General features: G+C 54.7%; 1 protein-coding gene across 4 annotated transcripts in view; it reads right to left on the bottom strand.

Annotated features, from left to right (window-relative positions):
• Positions 1 to 22,296, bottom strand: part of LSS (lanosterol synthase) — a 33,355-nt gene that overhangs the window by 5,538 nt on the left and 5,521 nt on the right. For 2 of the 4 annotated variants that reach the window (XR_012129085.1, XR_012129086.1), the window contains exons 7-22: positions 20,582 to 20,717; positions 20,217 to 20,325; positions 19,729 to 19,847; positions 18,470 to 18,567; positions 17,955 to 17,982; positions 16,948 to 17,004; positions 16,428 to 16,499; positions 16,108 to 16,158; positions 15,536 to 15,685; positions 14,812 to 14,908; positions 14,037 to 14,142; positions 4,828 to 4,893; positions 4,310 to 4,390; positions 3,830 to 4,000; positions 3,127 to 3,205; positions 2,387 to 2,608 (exon numbers count right to left, since the gene is read on the bottom strand). Coding sequence is in view for 2 of the 4 variants with exons in the window: in XM_037023659.2 (XP_036879554.2) it covers positions 2,477 to 2,608; positions 3,127 to 3,205; positions 3,830 to 4,000; positions 4,310 to 4,390; positions 4,828 to 4,893; positions 14,037 to 14,142; positions 14,812 to 14,908; positions 15,536 to 15,685; positions 16,108 to 16,158; positions 16,428 to 16,499; positions 16,948 to 17,004; positions 17,955 to 17,982; positions 18,470 to 18,567; positions 19,729 to 19,847; positions 20,217 to 20,325; positions 20,582 to 20,717 (1,552 nt within the window). In the remaining 2 variants the exon portion in view is untranslated. Of the gene's footprint in view, positions 1 to 522; positions 2,609 to 3,126; positions 3,206 to 3,829; positions 4,001 to 4,309; positions 4,391 to 4,827; positions 4,894 to 14,036; positions 14,143 to 14,811; positions 14,909 to 15,535; positions 15,686 to 16,107; positions 16,159 to 16,427; positions 16,500 to 16,947; positions 17,005 to 17,954; positions 17,983 to 18,469; positions 18,568 to 19,728; positions 19,848 to 20,216; positions 20,326 to 20,581; positions 20,718 to 22,296 lie in introns of those variants that run through there. The other 2 variants (XM_037023659.2, XM_073231194.1) reach the window with 2 other exon arrangements.

The following is a 22,296-nucleotide window of genomic DNA, read 5'->3' as shown; positions in this document are numbered from 1 at the left end:
CCCAAGTTAAAGGCCAGGCACAGCCACAGCCCTAAGAACTGCTGCCCGGCACTCCTGGCACATGTGCACAGCTGGCCAGCGCTGCACCCGCAGCCTCCTGCCCCCAGGCACGGTACTGCTCCTGAGGGACTCAGCTGGACCTGAACAACCTGCAGGAGACACCGTGAGGAGCGGCCCAGATGGCCCCCGTGCTGAGACCCAACCCCACCACCAGTGTGACACGTGTCTCCTCAGCGGCAGGGGTCTTGTCTTACTGAGTTTGCTCTCCGGCCACCTCCTGCAGGATGAGTGCCGCAGCTGGAGGCCAGCGGGAACAGACCAGTCAGACCCCTGCACCCCACAAGCATCTGGGGGGCTCCCATCCCCCCATTCACAACTGACTTCTCACCCTTATTCCCCTTCCCCTCATGTTTCTAACCTTACAAAGGAGAATTAACTCAGAGAGATGGAAACAACTGAAAGTTGACCAATTAACCTGTAATTATATTTGCTGAGATGAGGGGAGAGAAACAATAGGGGCACTAGGTCTTAAAATATCTTTATTGTCTAAGACAAACCTGTGGAGCAGTATTGATTATGTTCAGTAAGGAAAAGTATTTTTTTTGAGAGGAGTTTTCCCTGTGACTTCAGCATTCCCAGCTAGAGATTCACAAGAGGAAGGCCCTGCCATTTCCACACGGTCACACGGGAGCCCCAGGAGAACGGCCAGTACAGCCGGCGGCACCCGGGATCCGGGACTCCCCAGCGATTCACTTGACTTCTGGTCCAGCCAAGGCCAATCACTTCCCCCCCAGGAGGTGCATGCTGCCCATCTGCAAGCAGCTCCTCTGGTTTCCTGACCTGAAGGGGGGCTCCCCCAGCGTCCAACATGGTGCACAGCAGCTGCCTCAGAGAACCCCAGATGCGGCTGCCCCCGGGATGACCAAATGCAGCAGGAGCTGCTTTGGCCCATGGGAACCACATCTGCTACAGCGGCGGGTCATCTCAGTGAAACGATTTAACATTTCCAGCATATAGATGGGTTTTCATCCCTCCTGGTTTGTTTCTGGACTTAAACTGGGAGCCTGACTGGGGCAGCGGCCACTGCAAGGAGCAGGCTGTGGAAAATCACTGTGCTGTGGCCCCAGCTGGTTGAGAATCAGGGCTAAGAAAAGAAGGGCGAGAGCAAACCGCACAGGCTTCACAGGGACCCCAGCGCAGTCCCCTCAGCCTAAACAGGACCATTTAAGTGTGGTGTCGGTGCTCAGGTACCCGCCAAGCAGCTGCTGCACTTCCTGCTGGCTCAGAGTTGGGGGAGCACCACCCTTGGGCAGGTCCGCGGAGGGGCAGCGCAGGCAAGGCCCCAAAGCAGGTGAGCCCCAGGTGGAGTTGGGCAGTGAGCAGGGGCCACAGGAGCTGCAGGGGCAAAGCCACAGCCAGGGCCCTGAGGGGTGTCGGGCAGTGGGCATCCAGACATCTCTCGGCTGTCTGTCTGAGGGAGCGTGGGGAGGTCAGCAAGGGAGGGTGCACAGTAAGAGCAGGCAGAGGTTCCCAGGGGCAATGCCAGGCCTGGGTTGTCCTCTCCTCAGAGCTCCCGGGGGCCCCTCACAGCCACACTCCCAGGGAAGCTTGGGTACATGGGTACTCGTCTTCGTGGGTTAAACCCAGGACCCAGCTTTTCCACCTTGAGCTCCAAATACATGCTTGCCAAACCAGACAGGGTTGGAAACCAGAGGGGAAATCAGAGGTCTGCCCCTCAAGAGGCATTAACCTGGAAATCTGGCCAGGCTTCAGCTCAGGGCACAACCTAGGGTGTGAGGGCTGGACGCAGCTGGAAGGATGCCCCGGGGCATCCCGCCTGACTCGCTACAGTGGGTGGGGAGTAGCAGGCTGGGCGCACAGCTGTCCCCACACAGCAGTGCCCCATGATGTGGACCACTGAGCCACTGACGACCCCCGCCCTGTGTTAGGCTTGCTACTCACAAGAACAGGGGACGCCAGCACCCCACCTACTGGGTGAACCACAAAACGGCTTGGGTGGGGTCGAGACCTGGGGTGGGGACAGTGTGCCGTGTCTGGCTCCCCTCTGTGTGGCCATAGGACACTTCCCAGTCTGGTTCCCACTGCTGGCTGAGCCCTGGTGGCCAGTGATAAGGCAGCCAGCCTCTCCCTGCCAGGCATAGGGAGGCCCACGAGTCCTCAGCTGAGCTGACGCGACTGCACCAGGTGGAAACGCGCGAGGCCACTGCTCCCCTCCCAACAACTGTCTGCCAGTGGAGGAAGCCCTCCCAGCCCTACAGCAGATACACACCATGCCCTGCACTACAAACCCCACAGAACACACTGTGCCTTCCCCAAGCACCTTCCCCACCCATACTGGACGAGTTAGTCTCAGAACTAAGCCTACCCTGAAGGTCTGCTGTCTGCAAGTGGGCTGCCTGGCCTAGCATGGCACACGTGTGGCAGCCCCATACTGGCCAGGCACCCACATGTGCTCTCAGGGGCAGCCAGCGAGGACGCTCTCAGGGTGTAGGCAGGAAAAGCGGCCAAGGGTCCAGATGGGGAAGATGTTCCTGTAGTTGTCGTAGTTGATTGCACAGGACTTATTGAAGACCCCACTGTTGCTGTGCTGTAGGGATGGGGGATAAATACAAGCGCCATCAGCAAGGGGCTCCCTGAACAGAGACCCTGGCCAAGGGCTGGCCAACTTGCAGGGTGTCAACACGAGAGCCTGAACAGGTGGCCACCACCCCAGCTCCGGGCCCTGGCCCTGCAGTAAACTGTAGCCAGTCACCAGCCCCTTAGTGTGTCAACCCCAGAGGAGGCTCACGAAGGGGAGGGGGCCAACCTCACGCAACTTTGTGACCCCCACATGCAGGGATGAGGGATGGGTGGAGGCTGCCTCCTATGCTTGGGCAGAGCTGGAGGCGTCCTGGACACAGGATCCTCCCTGTCTAGCAACCCACTCCCAGCACCTCAACCTGTCCTCCGAGCCAGCACTCCCTTTGTGAACGTCAAAATCCCCAGGTCTGTGTCCAACAAGGACCCTCGCCAGTGGTGTCCATGAAGCCCCGCCCATGACGGACACGCAGGGTGGGGAGCAACAAGGCCGATGCTGGGCTGCACCTCTTGGTTGCCATAGCCTACCTGGGGCCAGTTGCCATTGGGGAGCTGTCTGTCCAGCAGACATCTGACTCCTCTCTCCAGGGCCGCCAGGCCAGGGTGCCTGGGGAGAGGGGTGTGGGGCCCCCCATCACCATCCCACATGAGACTGCCAGCACACAGCCACATAGGGCAAAGGTGAGGCTGCGCGTGACGGCTAACAACCTGGGCCAGCACCCGGAGAAGTGATGGCAGCATGTGGGGTGACAGGCCAAGTGGCCTGCCCTGCGGAAAGAAGGTCACATGGCATGCCCCCTGCCTCCTCAGGGCCCTCTGAGGGCCACAGAGGCCTGGATGCTCCCCCGGGCAAAGGGGCGGGACTCCAGAAGGGCCCGGTTTGGCCGTGGGAGGCAGACCGAGGCTGGTGTCCAGATGCTGCTGCTCCTGGACTGGCTTTGAGGGGCTTTAGGAGGCTGCCCACGGAGCTGCACACCTGGGGCACAGTGTGGACACAGCCCCCGGAGAGCAGCTGTAGATGCTGCCGCACAGCCTGGCTGCCCTGTCCACACGGGCCGCCCTCTTCTGTGCAGGAGCCCCTGGTGGGAGCCTGCTTCTCTGGACGGACCTCCCACCGTACCCAGAACCTGCCAGTCAGGTCCCCAGGCCTGGCACCCCAGCCCTGCCCTCAGAGCACAGCCGCCCAGACACTGTTCCAAGCCCTGTGGGAAGGCAGGCCTGTCGCCCCCACCTGACAGCCATCAGCCCCATAAGGGCCCAGCAGGTGCTGTGGATCTCAGACTGGGTGCTCTGCACATAGCGCCGCTGCTTGCAGGACTCAAAGTCCTCCCCCCAGCCTCCGTCCGCCATCTGCCGGGACAGCAGGAAGCTGCAGGCCTGGGAGACTTCCACACAGGCGGCCCTGTGGAGACCAGCGAGGCACGTCGTGGGGGCAGGCCCAGGCCCAAACTGCTCGCCTCGGCTGGGCCTCAGGGTCATGGGGTGGGCACGTGGGGGCAGCCTGCTCCTGCCACCGCAGGAGGTGGGGGGATGGAGGCACCTGCTCCCAGGCCGTTGGGATAATGGCAGTGCTTTGTAGCCACAGGTGCCACACTGCCCTGAGCCTTCAACACCACCCAGCAAGGCAGAGCTGATCCACAAGGGAGGAGACAGCCCGGCAGAGCGCCCTGCTGCCAGAACCCTCCCGCCAGAGGGCAAATATCACACTCACCCTTCTCGGTAAGTGTGCCCCATGCAGGCGAGAGCTTCCAGCCCAAACCAGGTGCCATAGGTGAAGCAAACCCCCCAGGATCTGGAGGAAGACAAGGGGACCCAGCCCCTCAGGCCTTGTATGAAACAGGCGTGTAAATCGCAGGCAGCTGCCTGGCTTGCCCCGCATGGAGGGATGACACTCCGGTTATTTTCAAAAAACACATGACGTGGCCTCTTCAGCAAAGCCACACCGAGTCCAGGCCTCAGGCTTTAAGGCCAGTCCTGTCTACCTGTTCCTCAGGGCGGCTCACTCTTGGAACACCAAGACAGTCCAGAGCCAGTCCGAGCCCAGAGGGAGGAGGTGAATCACCAGGTTCAGCAAACAAGGCACCAGGCCACGAGCACCGCCCCTCGGCCCAGAGCTCTGCTGCCGGCGGCTACTTCCCAGACTTCTGGGTTGCACAGGACACTGAGCATCCTATGAGCCGAGCGAGAGCACAGTCGGTTGCACGTGTCCACACCGCCGAGGTCACTCACCCTTCCCAGGAGCCATCAGCCCTCTGCTTCCGCCGACAGAAGTCCAGGCCCTCCTTGAGGGTCTCCCTGGAATGCAGGACAACCAAATCAACGTCCCGGCAATACAGCGATTTACCTATCATGTCTCCACCTGTCCTGCGTCTCCAGAGAATGTGTGTGGTCCCCCTTAGGAAGACCTGGGAGAGGGACCAGCTCTGCGGCTGCTGCAGGATGCAGCAGCGGGCACTCTGGCTGCCAGGAAGGAGGGAGGCAGGTGCAGGCTGGCAGGCACGCACCAGAGCAGCTGCACGCAGGACAGTGCCATCACCAACACTGGTAGGACACAGGCTTCAGTAAGTCATGAAGATGTAAAGGGGAAGTAGAAAATGAGAGAGAAAGCGGTAGCTTCCAGGACAAGAAGATTGGACATGAGTCTGTGTGGCTGCGGCCACAGCCTGGCACTCCTCAGCCATGTCTCCATCCCCTTGGGTGTGGAAGGGCCGCATCTACCAGCAGACAGCTGCTGGGCACACAAGACCCCTCTCTCTGCTTCTCTCCCTTGCTGGCCTTTGTGAAGCCACCAGGTAGAGGGGCCTGCATGGCAAGAAGCTAAGGGTGGCATCCAGCCAGTCAGGGAGGAAATGGGCGCTGAGGCTGAGAACCCACGAGGAGGGGAGACCCGCCAGCAGCCCACAGGCCTGGAGCAGGCCTTTCCACAGTGGTGCTCAGGAGAGACCCTGGTCCTGCAGCACCTTGACTGCAGCCCAGTGAAGTCCTGAAGCAGAGGGTCTGGCTAAGCTGTGCTGGGACTCCTGACCAACAGGAAATGTGAGCTGATAAATGCATGTTGCTTTGAGCCACCAGATTCTGTAGTAATGTTGTTATTCAGCAACAGGTGACTAATACAGAGGATGAAGCTATGATGTCAGCAAGAAAAAGCATGATGTGACCACAGGTACAGTGAAAATCAAAAAGTTAAGAGAAAAACAAGAAAACTTTATATAGTGAACTTGAAAACAAAATGTACAACTTCCTAGGAAAACTAATTTATTAAAACTGCCTCATGAAGAAGGAGAAAACCTGGCTAGTTAAATAAAGAGGCTGAATAGTCCTATAACTTCTAAAGATATAAGTCAAATATGTAAACTTTACCCAGAAAAAGAACTCCAGGCCTAGAAGTTTTATAAGTGAATTCTACTAATTGCCAAGACAATCCTTCTGATAGTACACAAACTCTTCTAGAGACTAGAAAGAGGAAAAAACACTCCCTAGTCCACTGTAGGGACCCAGCATAAGCTTTCGAACAAGCCAGACAAGAGTGACAAGGTAAAGCAAAATTTTCAGGCTCTTCATTGATGGACACAAAATCTTAGAGTGAATACAGTAGAAATATCCTAATATTAAGTTAGGTTTATCCCAGAAATGCAAAGGTGTTTTAATATTAGAAAAATCTACAATAATCATCTACAACGTTAATGGATAAAGGATATAAATATATAATCATTTTGATGGAGATAGAAAAATCATTTGCTAAAATACAACATCCATCACAATGAAGAGAAAAACAACTTAGCAAATTGGGAAAAGACGAGAACTGGTTAACCTGAAAAGGGTAATTACCAAAACCCACAGCAAAGGTCATTCTTCATGGAGAATATGAGAAGCAATCTCACCAGAAAATAAGGAAATACAACAAAGATGCCACAAGCCACTTCCGCTGAGCAGAACACTGGAGGCCTTCGCCTGGGCAGGAAGACAAGAGAAACAGGCCTACAGATTGACAGGAAAAAAATATGTTATTTGCAAGTGGTAGGACTGTCTACAAAGAAAACCCAAAAGAATGTACAATTAATTAGAATACAAAGAGTTGGATTCACTGGTGAATTCCACCAAACCTTTCAGGAAGAAATTATACCAAATCTCTACAGTCTCTTGCAGAGACTAGAAACAGAGGAACACACTGCCAACTCCCGTCTATGAGGACAGCATCACCTGAATACTGAAAGTATATAATTACCAGAAAGGAGATTTACAGACCAGTATCTCTCAGATGCAGATACAGAAATGCTCAACAAGACATTACCAAATTGAATTAAACAATGGATAAAAGAACTATATGCTACAAACAAGTGAAATTTATCTGAGGTATGCAAGGCTGGTTCAACATTCAACAATCAATAGTACATTCTATTAAATCAACAGAAAAATCACATGATCACATCAAAAGCTGCAGAAGTATTTGACAAAATCCAGCACCTACTCATGATAAGTTTCAGCAAACAAGGAATAGAAGGGAAGTTCCTCAACTGATAAAGCTTAGCTACAAAAAACCTACAGCTAATATCACACTTAAAGGTGGGAAATTGGATGCTTTCCAGCTAAAATCATGAACAATGATGTTCCCTCTAACCACTCCTACTCAGTATTATACTGGAAGTCCTAGCTAACGTAGTAGGACAAAAAGAAAATAAAAGGTATACAGACTGGGGAGAAAGAAATAAAACTTTCTTTGTTCACAGATGACATGATTATCTATGTAGAAAATCCCAAAGAATCAATCAAAAAATCTCCTGGAACTATTAATGCGATCATAGCACAGTTGCAGGACACAGGATTAATATTCAAAAGACAACTGTTTTCCTACCAGCAATGAACAAGTAGGTTCTGAAATTAAATTACAATACCAATTAAGTTAGCATCAGAAAAAAGTAAAAACTTAGATACAAATCAAATAAAATATGTGAAAGATTTACAAGAAACCACAAAATTATGAAAGAAATAAAAGTTCTTCCCAATTTGATCTATAGATTCACTGCAATCCCCATTAGAATCTCAGCAAGTTATTTTGTAGATATGGTTTCCAGGGTGTATACAAAAGGCGCAAGGCCCAGGATGGCCAGCAGAGTACTGAAGGAGGGCAGACCAGAGGCTCACACTGCCCGACTCCCAGACTTCCTGTAACATCCACAGCAATCAGGACAGTGTGGTGACGCTGAGAGAATACAGGCTGACAAACTAGGAGCACAGACACTGACCCGTCAAGCGACTGTTGACAAAGGAGCAGACGCAGTGCCATGGAGATGGGACGGTTTCAACAGCTGGGACAGCTGGACAGCCACATGCAAGAAAAACAAATGTAGACACAGACCTACACTATTCACAAAAATTAACTCAAAATGAATCACAGACCACCGCGTAAAACACAGAACTCTAAGACTGCTAGTACATACGAGAAAATCCAGGTGATCTGGGGTGTGCTGTTGACATTTTAGGTGCAATACTAGAGACACAATCCATGAAAGAAACACTATGACGCTAGACTTCATTAAAACGAAAACCTTTAGCACTGCAAAAGACATTGTAAAAGAATGAAAAGACAAGCCACAGACTGGGAGAAAATCTTTGCAAAATACATGTCTGACAAAGAATTACTATTCAAAATATACAAAGACCTCCTAAAACTTAACAGTAAGACAACAACCCAATTTAAAAATGTGCAGAAGATCTGAACACACATCACCAAAAAAGATACACAGATGACAAACAGGTATATGAAAAATGTTCAGCATTACATACCATTAGAGGATTGTAATTAAACAATGAGATACGACTACATACCTGTTAGAACAGCTAACATCCAAAACACTGACACCACCAAAGGCTGACAAGGACGTAGAGCAACAGGAGCTGGCGAGGGTGCAAAATGGTGCGGCCACTCTGGAAGATGGTTTGGTTGCTTTTTACAAAACTGATGTATTCTTATCACATGAACTGACCATCTTACTTTTTAGTATTCACCCAAATGAGCTAAAAGCACATCCATACAAAAACAATTAAGAATTACAGCAGGTCTATTCATAACTGGTAAAACTTGGAAGCAACCGTGAGGTCCTTCAGTAGTAGGTAAATGAATAAACTGCAGTACATCCTTATAATGGAGTTTTTCAGCACTGAAAAAAGAAATGGACTATCAAGCCATGGAGGATCTTAGGTGAATATTACTAAGTGGAAGAAGCCAATCTGAAAGGCTGCTCCAATTATAGACATTCTGGAAAAGGCAGAACTGCAGTGGCTCCCAGAGGTTGGGAGAAGTAGAGGCGGACAGGCAAGGCACAGAGGGTTTTCCGAGCAGTGACATCGTTCTGTATGACAGCCTAATGAAGGATGTGGGTCATACACACGTCAAAGCCCATGGAATGTGCAACAGAGAAAAACTGAATGTCAACTATGGACTTCGGATTCTAAGAATGTTATCATATTGGCCATCAATTGTAGGAAAAAAAGTGCCAAATTAATGCAAGATGTAAGTAACAGAGAAAATGGGGTAGAGGGAGTAAGTAAAAGGAACCTTCTGTTCAATTTTTCTGTGAACTTAAAACCGCTCATAAGATGAAGAGCATTAATTTTTTTAAGTCAGCACATTGTCTTCCATCAGAATCGACTGCAGAGGATTCTGGGAAGGTGGTGGAGCAGGAAGCTCCAGGCTTCCTTCTCCCCACCTGGACAACAGGTGAACCGGCAGAATCTTGTCTGGTGCAACTACTCTGGAACTTGAGTCTGTTGAAGGCTCGCAGCTTCACGGGACAGCCTGCAGGGTGAACCACAGTCCCTCTGGCTCTTAACACAGTGAGACCTATCCACCCCCACCCCCTGGCAGGCAGCTGTGCACCTGCTCCTGGAGCCACGGTGGGCAAAAAGGACCCTGCCCTCCACACTGAGGACCTGTGTTCTGAGTGCTGATTCTGCTCACAGCGGGGCAGACGAGGCGGAGGCCTCGGTTGCAGCGCCTCCTCTCATTGAAGGTTCCCACTCTGCTGAAGTGACTGCCAGGGGATTTAAATGCTATTCACAGAAGCATTATTCACAATGGTAAAAAGTGGAAGCAATCCAAGTGTCTACAGATGAATGGATGATCAAAACAGGTCTATCTGGAAGGAAATTCTGATATGTGCACACGACATGGGTGGACCTTGAGGACATGACTGTGAGTGAAGTAAGTGGGTCACAAAGGGACTGATACTGTGGAATCCACTGACATGAGGCACTTAAGAGTTGTCAAAATCATAAAGACAAAAAATGGAACGGTGGGCACCATGGACTGGAGCACTGAGGGTGAGCTGCCATTTAACAAGCATTGAGCACCAATTTTACAAGACAAAGAGTTAAGGGGACGGACGGTGGTGACAGCTACCTAACAGTGGGAGTGTACTTAATACCCCTGAACCAGACACTTAACGATGGTTAAGATGGTAAATTTTATATGTATGCTAACACAGTAAAAAAAAGAAAAAAAAGAATAATATGACTCCATGAGTCCACACTCATAAGCAGGGGCAAAGGAGAGGCTTTAAGGGCACTGCAAATACAAAGGACACACCTGGGAGCAGTGACAGCCATGCAGCTGCCACGGATGACTGACTCAGGCGTGAATCACCACCAAACGCTCAGCTACTGGGGAGGAGTCTGCTGGTCCCCACAGTGGCCCCGCACCTGTCACAAGACTCACAGCCCCTTCCCCTCCTCCTGACAGAAATCTAGCTCGGAATGCTTAAAGGGTAAGCCAGTCTGGGTTACGTGACCCTAGCAGGACCCTCCGGGGCAGCAGCGTTAGCAGCCCTGATCCTTGTTCCTCTCAGCCATGCCATCAGGCCTCACTGTCTGCCCCTTCATGGCCCGGCCTGATGTCCTGGCTGACGTGGTCGCTCCCCTGCCCCTGCTCTGTGTGAGAATGGAATGAAAGATGTTCCCAAACAAAAGGCCTCTGAACGCCCATAGGTTGCTGTCGGGGGGCCCATGACCGTCAGTGAGCATGGAATAAACTTTTCTTCAACACATCAGTCAAGTTACTTCAGTGACATGATCTAAAACTTTCTCCCCACAAGGTAAAAACAGCAGCTTTACAGTGGAGAAAACAGGCAGTCATCACCTGAACCCAGGGGTCAAAGTTGGCATATGCTTCCCGATCTGATGCCCTGAGGCGGCCAACCACTTGTGATTTTTCCCAACAAAAATGCTAATTTCACATCTTGAACCTAAGCATGAGGAAACACCAGAAAAACACACATTGAGGTTATTGTATAGAATAATTTGTATGCTTCAAAAATGTCAGCCATCAAACACTCAAGAACCATTCCAGGTCAAAACAGACTGGCATATGACAGCTATGTGCAATGGGCCCAGCTTAGATCTTGATGAAAAATTTTGCTGGAAAAGACAACAGGACAATTTAGGTAAATAAGATTAAATAATAGTATTGTATCAATTAATGTTATACAGTGTTAGCATCGTTTCTCATGGATTCGCGAGAGGACGTTCTTGTAAGAATTACTAAAGTACTTAGGGATTGAATCCTTCTCATCTGCAACTTACTTACATGGTTCCAGAAAAAACATATATGGGAGGGCATACAACAAAACAAATGCAGTGAATGTTGACCTGAGGATCTCGGGAAAGGCAAACAGGAGTGTTTCACTACTGCTCGACGTCCCAGCAAGTCTGGAATGGAGACTCGGAGGTCAGTGTGATAAATGGAATATTCCACAGTCACAGTGTTAGAGCAATCAGCTACCCTAAACTGTATCTCCAAACTCAACCAGATAAATTAAAAACTTTAACAAATCAACATGTTTGTTTAAAAATTAAAGGCTTACATTCAAACTCTCTAAAAGAGATAAAAAGAACAAAGCAATGGGGAAAGATCTCTGTAAGCTGACAGAGAACTAATTATTGTGTTTAAACATGTAAGTCAAGAAGAAAAAACATCCCGGTAACATAATTAGAAAAGGTATGAATGCCAATTCACACGTGAAAAAAAAAAGGAAAAGACCGATGCACACCTGGAAAGAATGCTCTAGATCAGTGTCGAAAGAACTGCAAATGAAGTCCCCAGGAAACCACCACTACTCACCTCCCCAGCATGACCTCAGCCACCCTGCGCTCCTCTGGTCGCCCTCCCAGAGCTGTCCCTCCTGCCCCATCCTCCTCTATCCCGCAGTCCTCTGTCCTCCTACCCCTTCCATCCCCATCCTCCCTCCCTCCCTCCCTCCCCCTTCCATCCTCCCCTTGGGCAGGGGCCCAGCAAAGAGGTAGTGACAAGGGGGAGTCAGGGGCCCCCCCACAGGCTGCCGAGCCCACGTGGCTCCAGGGAAGAATAATGGTCCCAAACAAAGATTTAACAAGAGTACTAGTTAAAGTCAGATGGAGAAAGCTGGGTAATAACCATGGGGATGTAGAATAGCCCAGATGCTACCGGCAGCCTGGCAGCTCTGCAGGACAACAGGTGATAGGCCAGAGGTCACCCCCTGCTTCAGAAACCTCGCCAGCACTAAGTTGCCAGTAGAAGACACAACACTTAGCAATAAGGCACAAAAAGGCAATGTGGGTCCCTCGTGGGGTGGAGAGGCACAGCTGCCTCTCTTCTTTGCACTTTTCTGCATTTTCAAAGAGCGTGCTTTACTTTGATGATAATTCTCAAAAAGATGACTTATTAAGAAGAAAGGCCAGTTGAGTGAGGGCGACATTGCAGACAAGTGGTGCCCAGAGGAGAGACCACAGGTCACACAGTGCAGCTTGCAGCAGCCAGGACCCTCCAGGCCTGCATGACCAGAGCCCCACAGGCCCCCACCACCTGTCGGAACAGAAGGACACCAGCAAAGATGGACAGAAAGCCAATTCCTCCGATTTTTCCAGAAATAAAATAACATATTCCAATAACTCATGGGCCAGAGAAGAACCCACAGGAGAAACAGAAAATAATTCTAATTGAACGATATGCCCAAACTGATTACAGACTAAAGTGCATATTGAAAAGGCCTAAAAATCATTCATATTATTATCCATTCAAGTTAGGAAAAGACAAAGAGAAAAAATTGATGAAATAAAAAACAAACACAAAAAAGTAAATAGATGTACACAAACACAAAAAGTAAATAGATGTACACGAGACAGACTCAGAAATGCAAGATGGTTTCATTGAAAAGGCTGGTAAGACTGACAAGCTACTAGTGGGGAGCAGACCCAGACCAGAGACATGAGGAGGAAAAACGGACGTCCACGCTGTAGACATGGGCCTGGGCCACCCACATGCGGCAGACAGCACTGTGCCGGTCAACGTCACACTGATACGGAGGAGAGAGAAGAACACCTGCACGGTCCCCTGATGTAATGAAACTGAAGTCCTAATCAAAAATTAAAACCTTCTCAAGAAACACTCTAGGCCCAGATGGATTCTCCGAACACAAATCTCACAAACTCTTCCAGAGAACATAAAAAGAAAACACTTTTCACCTCATGAGTCCAACATCACCCCACAGGGGACCCAGACAGGATGTCCTAAGAGGGAAAACTGCAGGCTAACCTCTCTTACAACCAGTTGTAAGAATCCCGGACAAACTGCTTTCCAGACTGAATCCACCAACACATAAAAAGGGAAAGCATAGAAAGCATATCCTGACAGTGCTGTGCCCACTCCAGGACCCAAGAGACACGCAACCCTGGGGCCCTGCCGCAGGGAGGGCTCCGTGCCTGCTGAGCTTGAGCTGTGACATGGCAGGTACACTCCTAAGGACAAGCCCCAAGGAGTGGGCCCCTAGCGTTCTGACATGAAAACCAGAGAGCTGGGATTCACAAGGACCCACTGAAGGCCCCAGGACTCCAGGATAAGCACGAGGGGGTGGCACATGTGCTAACAGGTGACAGCAAAGCCACTGCTCTACGAGCGCCTGACTCGGCCTCACACCCACCAGCCCGATTCCACTGATGCAGGATCCAAGCAGCCAAGACCAAGAGGGCGCTTCTGGCCACATTTGCCAGGCGCGGTCACCCAGGGGTGCCCGCTTTATGTGAATGAGTGCCATATACAGGATGTACGCCCTTCTCTGTGCGAGGGCCAGACGTCAACAGAAAAGGTTTATTTAAAACCATGTACCTGGATGCACGTGGAGTAGGAGGTCTGTCTTTTCCACATTAAGATGTGAAAACCACTGGTGTGTGTTACAGTGAGCCTCTCTGAGCCCCCAGTGCGTGTATCTGATACACTCCAGGGCACATGACCAGAGTCAGGACATCTGAAAGCCTCTTTTTAAACAGGCTTCGATCCAGAGCCCCTCCCTGCGACACCCAGCACCTAAGGCACAGAACTCAGCGTCAAGGCCAGTAGCGCCTGGGCTCACAGCCCTGAGCCACAGCCCACGGCTGAGCAACTGTGTGCCCCTGTGCCATGGCTGACATACCTGATCTCTGCAACCCGGTGGTCTGGGAAATGGTGGTGGAAGAGCTTCAGCGCCTGCATCACGGCCGAGGTGCACTCCACATATGTGTAGTCAATCATGATGCTCCCTGGGGAGGACGGTGGGGCTGAGGCCTGAGAACATCTCCCCAGCTGCCCCAGGTGGCAGTTCAGGCCAAGTCATAAAAGAGCGCACAGGGACCCTCATGGGGCCCAGGACATGCCAGCCCTCACCATCTCCAGAGCAATGAGGACAGCGTCACTGGGGACTGGCCCGGGCGACACAGCCACCAGGCGGAGGGTGGGTGCTGGCTCCACCTGTGCCATCAGACAGCGAGGCTGGCAGGAGGGGGAGGAGAGGGGCACCCCCTCTGGAAGCCCTCCATGGGACAACTAATGCCAGAGGAGCGAGATGAAGGGGGACCCACGAGGCAGGGCACAGGGCATGCATAGGCAGACCAGGGCAGGGCCCACGCTGCACATAGGACCATGACACAGCGGACACCCCCTCCCTGCAAGGTGCCACGGGGGCTCCATGCACAGCAGCCACCAGGAGAGGAAGCCAGCTAGCCACAGACTGGAGGGCCAGGAATCGCAAGTCTTCAGCCTCTGGGAGTGGGCACCCAGCCTTTCCACGCACACCCAGCTCTTCGGGCCCCGAGGAGGTCAGAGCAGGGCGCTCCTATGCTCCTCACAGGGCCTGCCACCGACTGCAAGCATGGCCCAGCCAGGGGAAGTACGCAGGCCCAGGGTGTGTCCTGCAGACATGGACCACTCACCGAACACCTCCGAGGGGTTCAGTAGCTCCAGCAAGTGCCCCCCACGCGTGGTTTCGTAGGTGGCAAACCCTCCATCGGGATTTCTCATACTCAGCAACTACACCGGAGAGAGGGTGTCCTGAGAGCTTGCCATCAGCGAGGGGGCTCAGGAACCCACAGCTGCAAGGAGCTTTCTAGACACACCCCAGGGCCAAGGCCCGATGGGCAGGGATGGATCCAGGGACCGGTTCTCATATTAGACCAAGACCCTAGATGCCCAGAACAGGAGACTAGTTTTTACCCACCAGGTACCCCACAAATAACAATTCCCAACACGAGAGCCCCTCCATCTACATGAACCACACATGCACTGCCAGACCACCTGATTAAATGTGCACGGAAAGCGCATGTGCTGAGGGTTTTGCACCAAAACAAACAGAAGTTCTCATCTTCGTGAGGTACCCAGTGCCAGCCCTCCCAAAGGAAGCCCACGGGAACTGACAGGTCTGAGGACCTCCAGAACGGACAGAAACCTGGGGGCCACAGCAGCCTCTACCCACACCTGTGGCACATATCACTCAGACAGTGCACACACCCAGCCACGGCCACCTGCCAGGGTCACGGTTTACAACACGGATGCCGGGAGAGAACATGCCTCTTGGGCATGGGCAGCACTGGGGAGACCCACGGGCTCAACGAGGGGTGGGGGGACACCTAGCCCGTCAGCCCCACACCTTGGCCATACCACGTCAACAGCATCAAACAACCGCTCCCTTGGGATGTGCTTGGTGATGGAGGAGCACTTCTCTTGCAGCAAAAGGACAGACTTCAAAGCCTCAGCGGTGCAGTCAGCCACCACCCAGCCACAGTCCAGCGTGCTGAAGGAGAAGCCGCCCTGCAGAGCATGGGGGCATGCTGAGGGCAGAGGCGGCTACAGCCCCACGCCCATAGGCAGACAGGCCTGGTGCCACCTTCAGGTCTCACTGCAGGTGGGCACGAGCGGTGCTGCAGGCACCCTCCTCCGTGGCCCCTCAGCGGGCGCTCTGATTCAAGCAGCAAACACCTGTGTGTTGCTGTCTGAAAGCATCTCTAAGGCCTGTGTGCAAAACAGGGTTTGGCGGTGTGGGAGGCCCGTGGCTCCACCTCCTCATGGGGCACAATTTCTTGGCCAGGGGTCTCCAGGGGCACCAGAGGACCCCACTCCGTTTGTCTGTCATGTCAGAGCAGGAAGCCCCAGGACACTGCAGAAGGGCCCCCAGACAAGGCCTGGCTAACGGGGCAGCCTCTCCCAGGAGCAGGGTGGGGTGGCCACAGTACCTTGCTCATCTGGCGATAGTACTTCTGATAGTCAGGGAAGTTGGCTGGGATCTGGGCAGAGCCGAGGAGCACATGTGGGAAGCAGAGAAGGGGGCCCGTCACCACTGCATGCAGACGCCAGAGCAGGGAGGGGCTGGCGGAGGACGTGCGGGAGGGCTACTGTGCCACGGTGACTCCGGGGGGCAGCCCCACCCCTACTTGGGAAACACACGGAGGTACACCTGGGGCTGGGGTGGGTGATGGAGCAGAGGGAGGAGGGAGTGCCCCTGCCTGCAGGAGGGCCCCTCCCCTGTGAGATCTGGAGGGACCCCAGGCCTTACCTGTGAGAGCTGCAGGAACCTGTGAGCTGCCTGCAGGCAGGACGAGAACTCGGGCCTGTGGTGCGCCCCTGCCTGGAAGAGACAGCAGGGGCTGAACCACTCCAGCGAGAGACTGAACGGGCAGGCTGGCTCGGCACGACCCTGGGAACCAGGGCAAACCCACCAAGTCTCAGGCCTTGGGTTCCTAACGAGTCAGAGGACATGCTGGAGAGATGGGGTGGGCAGAAGACACAGTCCACCACACCCCTGCGGGCAACCGCAGACCTCCCAGGAACCTGCAAATCTCCGCCAACCTCACCCCACCAGCACAGACAAGGATACAGAAGTATCCAGAACCACCAATTTAAGTTCAGAGAAGAGTTGGAGCCACAGCACACCACCCAGTGCTGACAGGGCAGTTCCACATCTGGCGGGGCCATGCCAGAGGCCTCAGAACTCAGGGGAGCAAAGTCAGGCCAGCACGCACCATGCCTGTGTTAGGTGCGCGTCCCACAGAAGTCAACAAGGAGCCAGCACATACCTCCAGCAGAGCCTGGACAGCAAACGCGGTGTCCCAGATTTGTGAGCCGTTGGTGCCCTACACGGAGGACCAGCGTTAAGGCAGCGAGCTGGACCCACCCACCCTCCCAAGGTGTCACAGGCCCCGGGGCACCAAGCAGGAGTCTATGAGGTAGGAGCCCAGCTGACTCCTGAGTCAAGGCTCTAGGCTCTGTGCACTCCTCGAAGCCCACAAGGGCCCAAAAGGGGCCACCAGCCAGAACAGGACTCTCGGGGCACATCTACGATTTGGATGACCCCCACCTGCAGCTTCCACTGCCTACCCCAGCCAATGATAGCCGTCTCTTGCCCTAGTCATTGATGAGCAGAAACATCCCCCACTTCTGAATACGCCAGGAGGGAGTGGGGCCTGGTGAGGCCTCAGCAGGCAGGGAAGACCACCTTCAGGGCCTCCCCTGCCAGCAACCTGGTCCCAACCAGCGAGGCAGCCCCAGACCTCATGGGACGGAGGTGGCCAGAGATGTATGTGCAGATGATGCGTGTCAGTGGATAACACTGGATCCCAGGCCACTGGCAGCGCTGAGGGGCACTGAGCACACAGGGCGTTGTGGGCAGAACAAGTACCACCAGAACAGCCACCTGGCCAAACAGACCCAACCAGCATCAAGTCTCCGTTTCAACCCACAACAGTCAGATCCAGAAGGTAGACACTCGAGCGACAGAGCAGGGGGCCCCTAAGTTACATGTGGAAGCAGTGCGGCAGGGAGCCCAGGAAGGCTCGTCACCCCCATTCACCCCAGGTGTTTGGAAAATCCTCTTAAAAAAGATCACTGGTATGTGCATCAGAAGCTGGAAGGGGGCTCAGTGCAAGCCTGGAGAGCCCTGGGTGGCTCCTACTGGCAGTGGCAGGCCCGTGTGCAGCCATCCCAAAGGGCCCAGGGCCTGTGTGGCTGAGGACACGTGCAGGAGCTGGGGGTTGGCACTTGTGAGGAGGGACTGTGAACCACCTGAGTGGCAGGAGGCACTGACCTGCATCTTCATGCCGTCCGGACCCAGCCTGTGAGGGTGACAGAAGCCCAGGTCAGGGAGTAAGGAGCAAGAGCTGGAGGGCAGGCAGCTCCAGAGCGCACGTCTGGGACTCACCTGCAGAGCTAGTCCCACACTCAGCCGGGGACTTGTGAGGAAGGCTCCTGAGCCATGTGGGGTGGTGCCTTCCTGAACCACAGCTCCCACCCGGCCTGTGCTCCCCCACAAGGACCCAAGGCTGCTCCCCCCGCCAGCAAGGCTGACATTCACCACCCCTGCCCCCATGTACCCACAGGCCTCCGAGGTCTACCTCCAGAAACCACCCAAAGCTTCTGCTACCTGGCAAACCTTTCAGCTCAAAGACAACCCTCACCCATTTCCATGAACCCCAAAAGTCCTGGTCCCAAGGCTTTACTTCAGACACTGCAGAACCCTCCCCAGGATGCTGAGACAGGATAGCAAGCTGCTGCACAGGGGAGGGGCCCATGCACACCCACACTAGGAGCGAGCGTTTTCACCAGAGGTAGTCAGGAATCCTGGAGACATGCTCCTGGAAGGCGGTGGAGGCGGGCCCATCCACATACCAGCGCACAAGCATGTTGATGGTTTTCGAGATCTGCAAGGGACAGGCCTGTCAGGGCTCTGCTCAGCGGCACCTGGGTGTGAGGACCACAGCCTGACCCCACGGAGGCCCCGGCACAGTCTCACTCCAGGCCAGCCTGGGAACAAGGGACCAAGCACAGCTGTGCTCCAGGAGACACAGGACAGGGGGCAGAGGCATGGGCACTGCAGCAGGCAGGAGCCAGGGCGCCTATAAGAGGCAACAGAAGCCAGGCCAGCTGGAGAGCAGGCATGACCACCAGAGGGGGGCGGGCCAGGCAGGGGCTCCAGGGGATGAGGGGTGTGCTGTGTCTCGAGCCACCTCAGATACATCGGGGACAGAGGACAGGCTGAGAAGCGCATAGCAATACACACAAGACCCACTGCTCAAAGCGGTGTCCTAGAGGCCCAGACCTTCCATCTGGGGTCTCCCAAATCAACGCATTCCTAACAGGTCAGATGCATTTCACTCCAGGCCAGGCAGGGAACAAGTCAACGCCACAGGGCACACATTCCCTGCTGAAAGGAAAGCTGCCTGCTGCTCTTGGGGCGGTCGGGGTTCACAACCCAAGGGAGTACAAGGCCCAGAAAGCACCTGGCAGCCGGGCACAGAGGCCACAGTCATGTCTACCTGGGGGCCAGCACAACTCTGCTCCCTGCACCTGCTGCCCCACGTTAAGCCATGCCTCCATGCTGGCCAACGTGCATCTGCTGCTGGGGCACAAGGTCGCGCACGCATGTCCAACTCTGGCCTCTGTCAGGCCCCAAGAAGTAAAGCCAGGTCAGGAGCTCAAGTCTCAGAGGGGTGAGAATTCTGAGCCCCTGGGCTTGGCAGGAAGCAGGAACGAATCCCCAGTGCCCCTGGCCCTCTGAAGCCCATAAGCGGAGGACAGATGGTGTTATTTGGGGTAGGGAAGGCCAGAGGGTTAAGGGAGGACAGGCACCCTCCAACTGGCCAGAAAGATAGCCTCGGGAGGTGGCTTCACAGAACAGCAATCCAGACACACCAGGTGGTGGGGGTGGGAGGGAGGGCCAAGTGTGGGGCACAGAACAGGGATGGGGGCCCCAGGGATCAGAGCCACATCCTCATGGGGGTCTGCTGGCCTCTGGCGGAGCCACCACTCCCAGGCTCCCCAAGCCTTCCGCTGAGTCCCTGCCCACCCGAGGCCACACTGACCGGGCCGATGCTGATGTACTTGGAGAAGAGGTCGTCCGCCAAGATGTGCTCGTACAGCTTTTGTGTGGCCCGCTGCCGCAGGCCGGCACTGTGATGGCGCTCGTACAAGTTGAGGATGGCTACAGGGGAGAGTATTGGCACAGGCTCACCCAGCGCTCCCAGCCCATCCATGTTGGGAGCGGTGGGGAGCACTCTGGGAGGGAGAATTAAGCACGGCAGGGACCCAGTGCTTTCCAGAACATGTGAGGGAGGGACTGCGACACTGCCCCACGCAGAGCCCACAATGGAAGGCGCACACCCTAAGCACCCGCACCAGGCCCTCGCTCCACACCCTACTGCCTAGGAGTCCAGGCCCACCCTTGCTCCAAGGGTGGAGACTGGGCAGGCCTGTGGACAGGAGGTGCACAGGCAGCCTGCCAGTTACCATGGGACCCCAGTGCCAGGCAGTGAGGGCAGGGAGGGCAGGGAGGGCCCTCCAGGGCACCCACCATACACCAGGCGGAGCAGCCAGCTGTGAGGCGTGTACACTTCGTCAGGGGCCACACTGCTCCTGTGCGCCGGCCAGTCGATGCTGGCATAGTCCTCCACGTAGAGCTCCTGCAGGGCGGGGTGCTCAGCTAGGGCTGCCCTACCTCCTGAGGGTACACCCTAATGAGCGCCTGCACCCCAAGCCCCATCTCAGGGCGGGGATCCTGTCCCACCATATAGCCCCTCCCGGCCGCCATGTAGGGGACAAGGAGGTGGAAGCCCCGCCCTCACGTAGGAGGCTCAGCTCTACGGGGCCACAGGCAAACAGGCACATGCAGGGCGCCTGGAGGGTGACCCTGGACAGGACCGCGCCTGGGGCTCTCACCTGGCGGAGGCTCCGGATCAGCGGGTCCTCCTCGGCACTCAGCCGGATGGCATAACAGTAACTCATAGGCAGGTACACCTGCCGGCAATGGCACCAGAGTGTGGAGGGATGTGCTGGCACCCACCTGGGAAACAGCCTGGGGGACAGAGACTCAGCTGGAGGCCCCCAGCCCCACCATTGCCACCAACAGTCCCAGACCTTTCTAAGTGCGGGTGCCATGCTCTCGGGGGTGCCCAGGAGCACAGGCTGCAGGAGCCGACACTCCTGCCTGGCAACCAGCCAGGCCATGTGGCTCAGAAACCTTCAGCGCCCACAGCAAATGTGTAGCAATGACGCCAGAAGGCGGTCAGGGCAAACGGCCAAGGCCCAAGGGACTGGTCTGGGCACCTGCGCAACTCCTCTGGAAACTAAAAAGCACTCAGGTAAGAGCTGTCAGAAAGCCTTTCAGCCTGCGGAACCCTCCCAAAGGTGAGTGTGACAGCCGCCTCCACCCATGTGCTTGCCCTGACACTGGCCTGACTTGGGCACTGCCAGGCCGGCTCCGAGGACTGCGGGTGGCGCCTGGGCACTGTCTCCCCTTCAAGCCTCCTTTAGCCGTGGGGGAGGGCCCCTTCCCTGTTCCCTGGGAATCTGGCAGGTGCTCCTAGCCTTGGGCTATTTCCCTCTTGCTCAAGGGCCCTCCGCTCACATTAATGGGTGCACTGGGCAGTACTTCCAGCCTTTCTGCAGCTGGAGTGGCTCAGGGTCTGTCTCCTCCAACCTGCAGACCTGATCCTCACCCTCTCACTACCACCTCCAAACCACTGCTGCACTGATCAGCAGCACCCACTTACTTTGCCATTCAGCAGCGACTGCTGGGCCTCACCTTGTGGGGGAACAGACTACAGAAGGCCCAGGCCTTGGACACGCAACCCCCCTCCCCAGCCTGCCCTTTACGCACCATGTGGGCTCACATCCAGCTCACAAGCCCGCCAGTGTGGACTCTGGTATGGCTCCAGAACACTGCCCACTTCTTCCCAGGTGCCCAGTCTTGGGTAACAATGACCCACCCCAACTCACCAGCTACCACCTCATTGCTGCAACCCTGTGTGGCTGCAGGGGAGGGGTCTCAGCTTTTGTAAGGACTCTGCTGTCATCTGATTGGCCCCTCGCCTCGTGCCTCTCCTCCACCAGCCATCTAACACAAGGCCCCCCCCCCCCCCAGATGGCTCCCTGTGGGACCCTGGCCCTGCTGGCAGTCCCCCAGGGGGCTGAGAAGGGCTCTGCCCAAGCTCCACCATGGTTCCAGGGGTCTCAACTCCTGCAGGTAACTCCAGCTTATATGCACATCAACAGCTTTGAGAGGATGACAAGTTCTCTCTAGATACTCACAAAATGTTAAGAGACACTGGTGGTACTAGGTAAGAAGGACTTAGTGTTGTTCTGCTAAGTATTTAAATTACTATGGTTTTGAAAATTCTTCTCTTGCAGAGATGCACAGTGCTCATGGGCCAAGTCCAGCGTCTGACCAGCAGAGACAGCCAGGGGAGATAAAGGAGCATAGCCCCCAGTGTGGAGGCCAGCAAGGGGAGCGCGCCTGCTGTCTTCTTGTCTACTACAGATGCTCCAACCACCCGAAACAGCAAGACGCGGTCACAGCCAAAGCTCTTCCCCCAGCACATGCAGGCCCCATCCCCTGCCCCACGGCGCCTGCCTGCCTGCCTCCCTCCCTCCCT

The sequence above is a fragment of the Manis javanica genome, chromosome 3 (assembly GCF_040802235.1).
Source record: "Manis javanica isolate MJ-LG chromosome 3, MJ_LKY, whole genome shotgun sequence".
NCBI classification, from domain to species: Eukaryota; Metazoa; Chordata; class Mammalia; order Pholidota; family Manidae; genus Manis; species Manis javanica.
The sequence above is the reverse complement of the archived record's forward strand: the minus strand, read 5'-3'. Positions and strand labels throughout refer to the sequence as shown.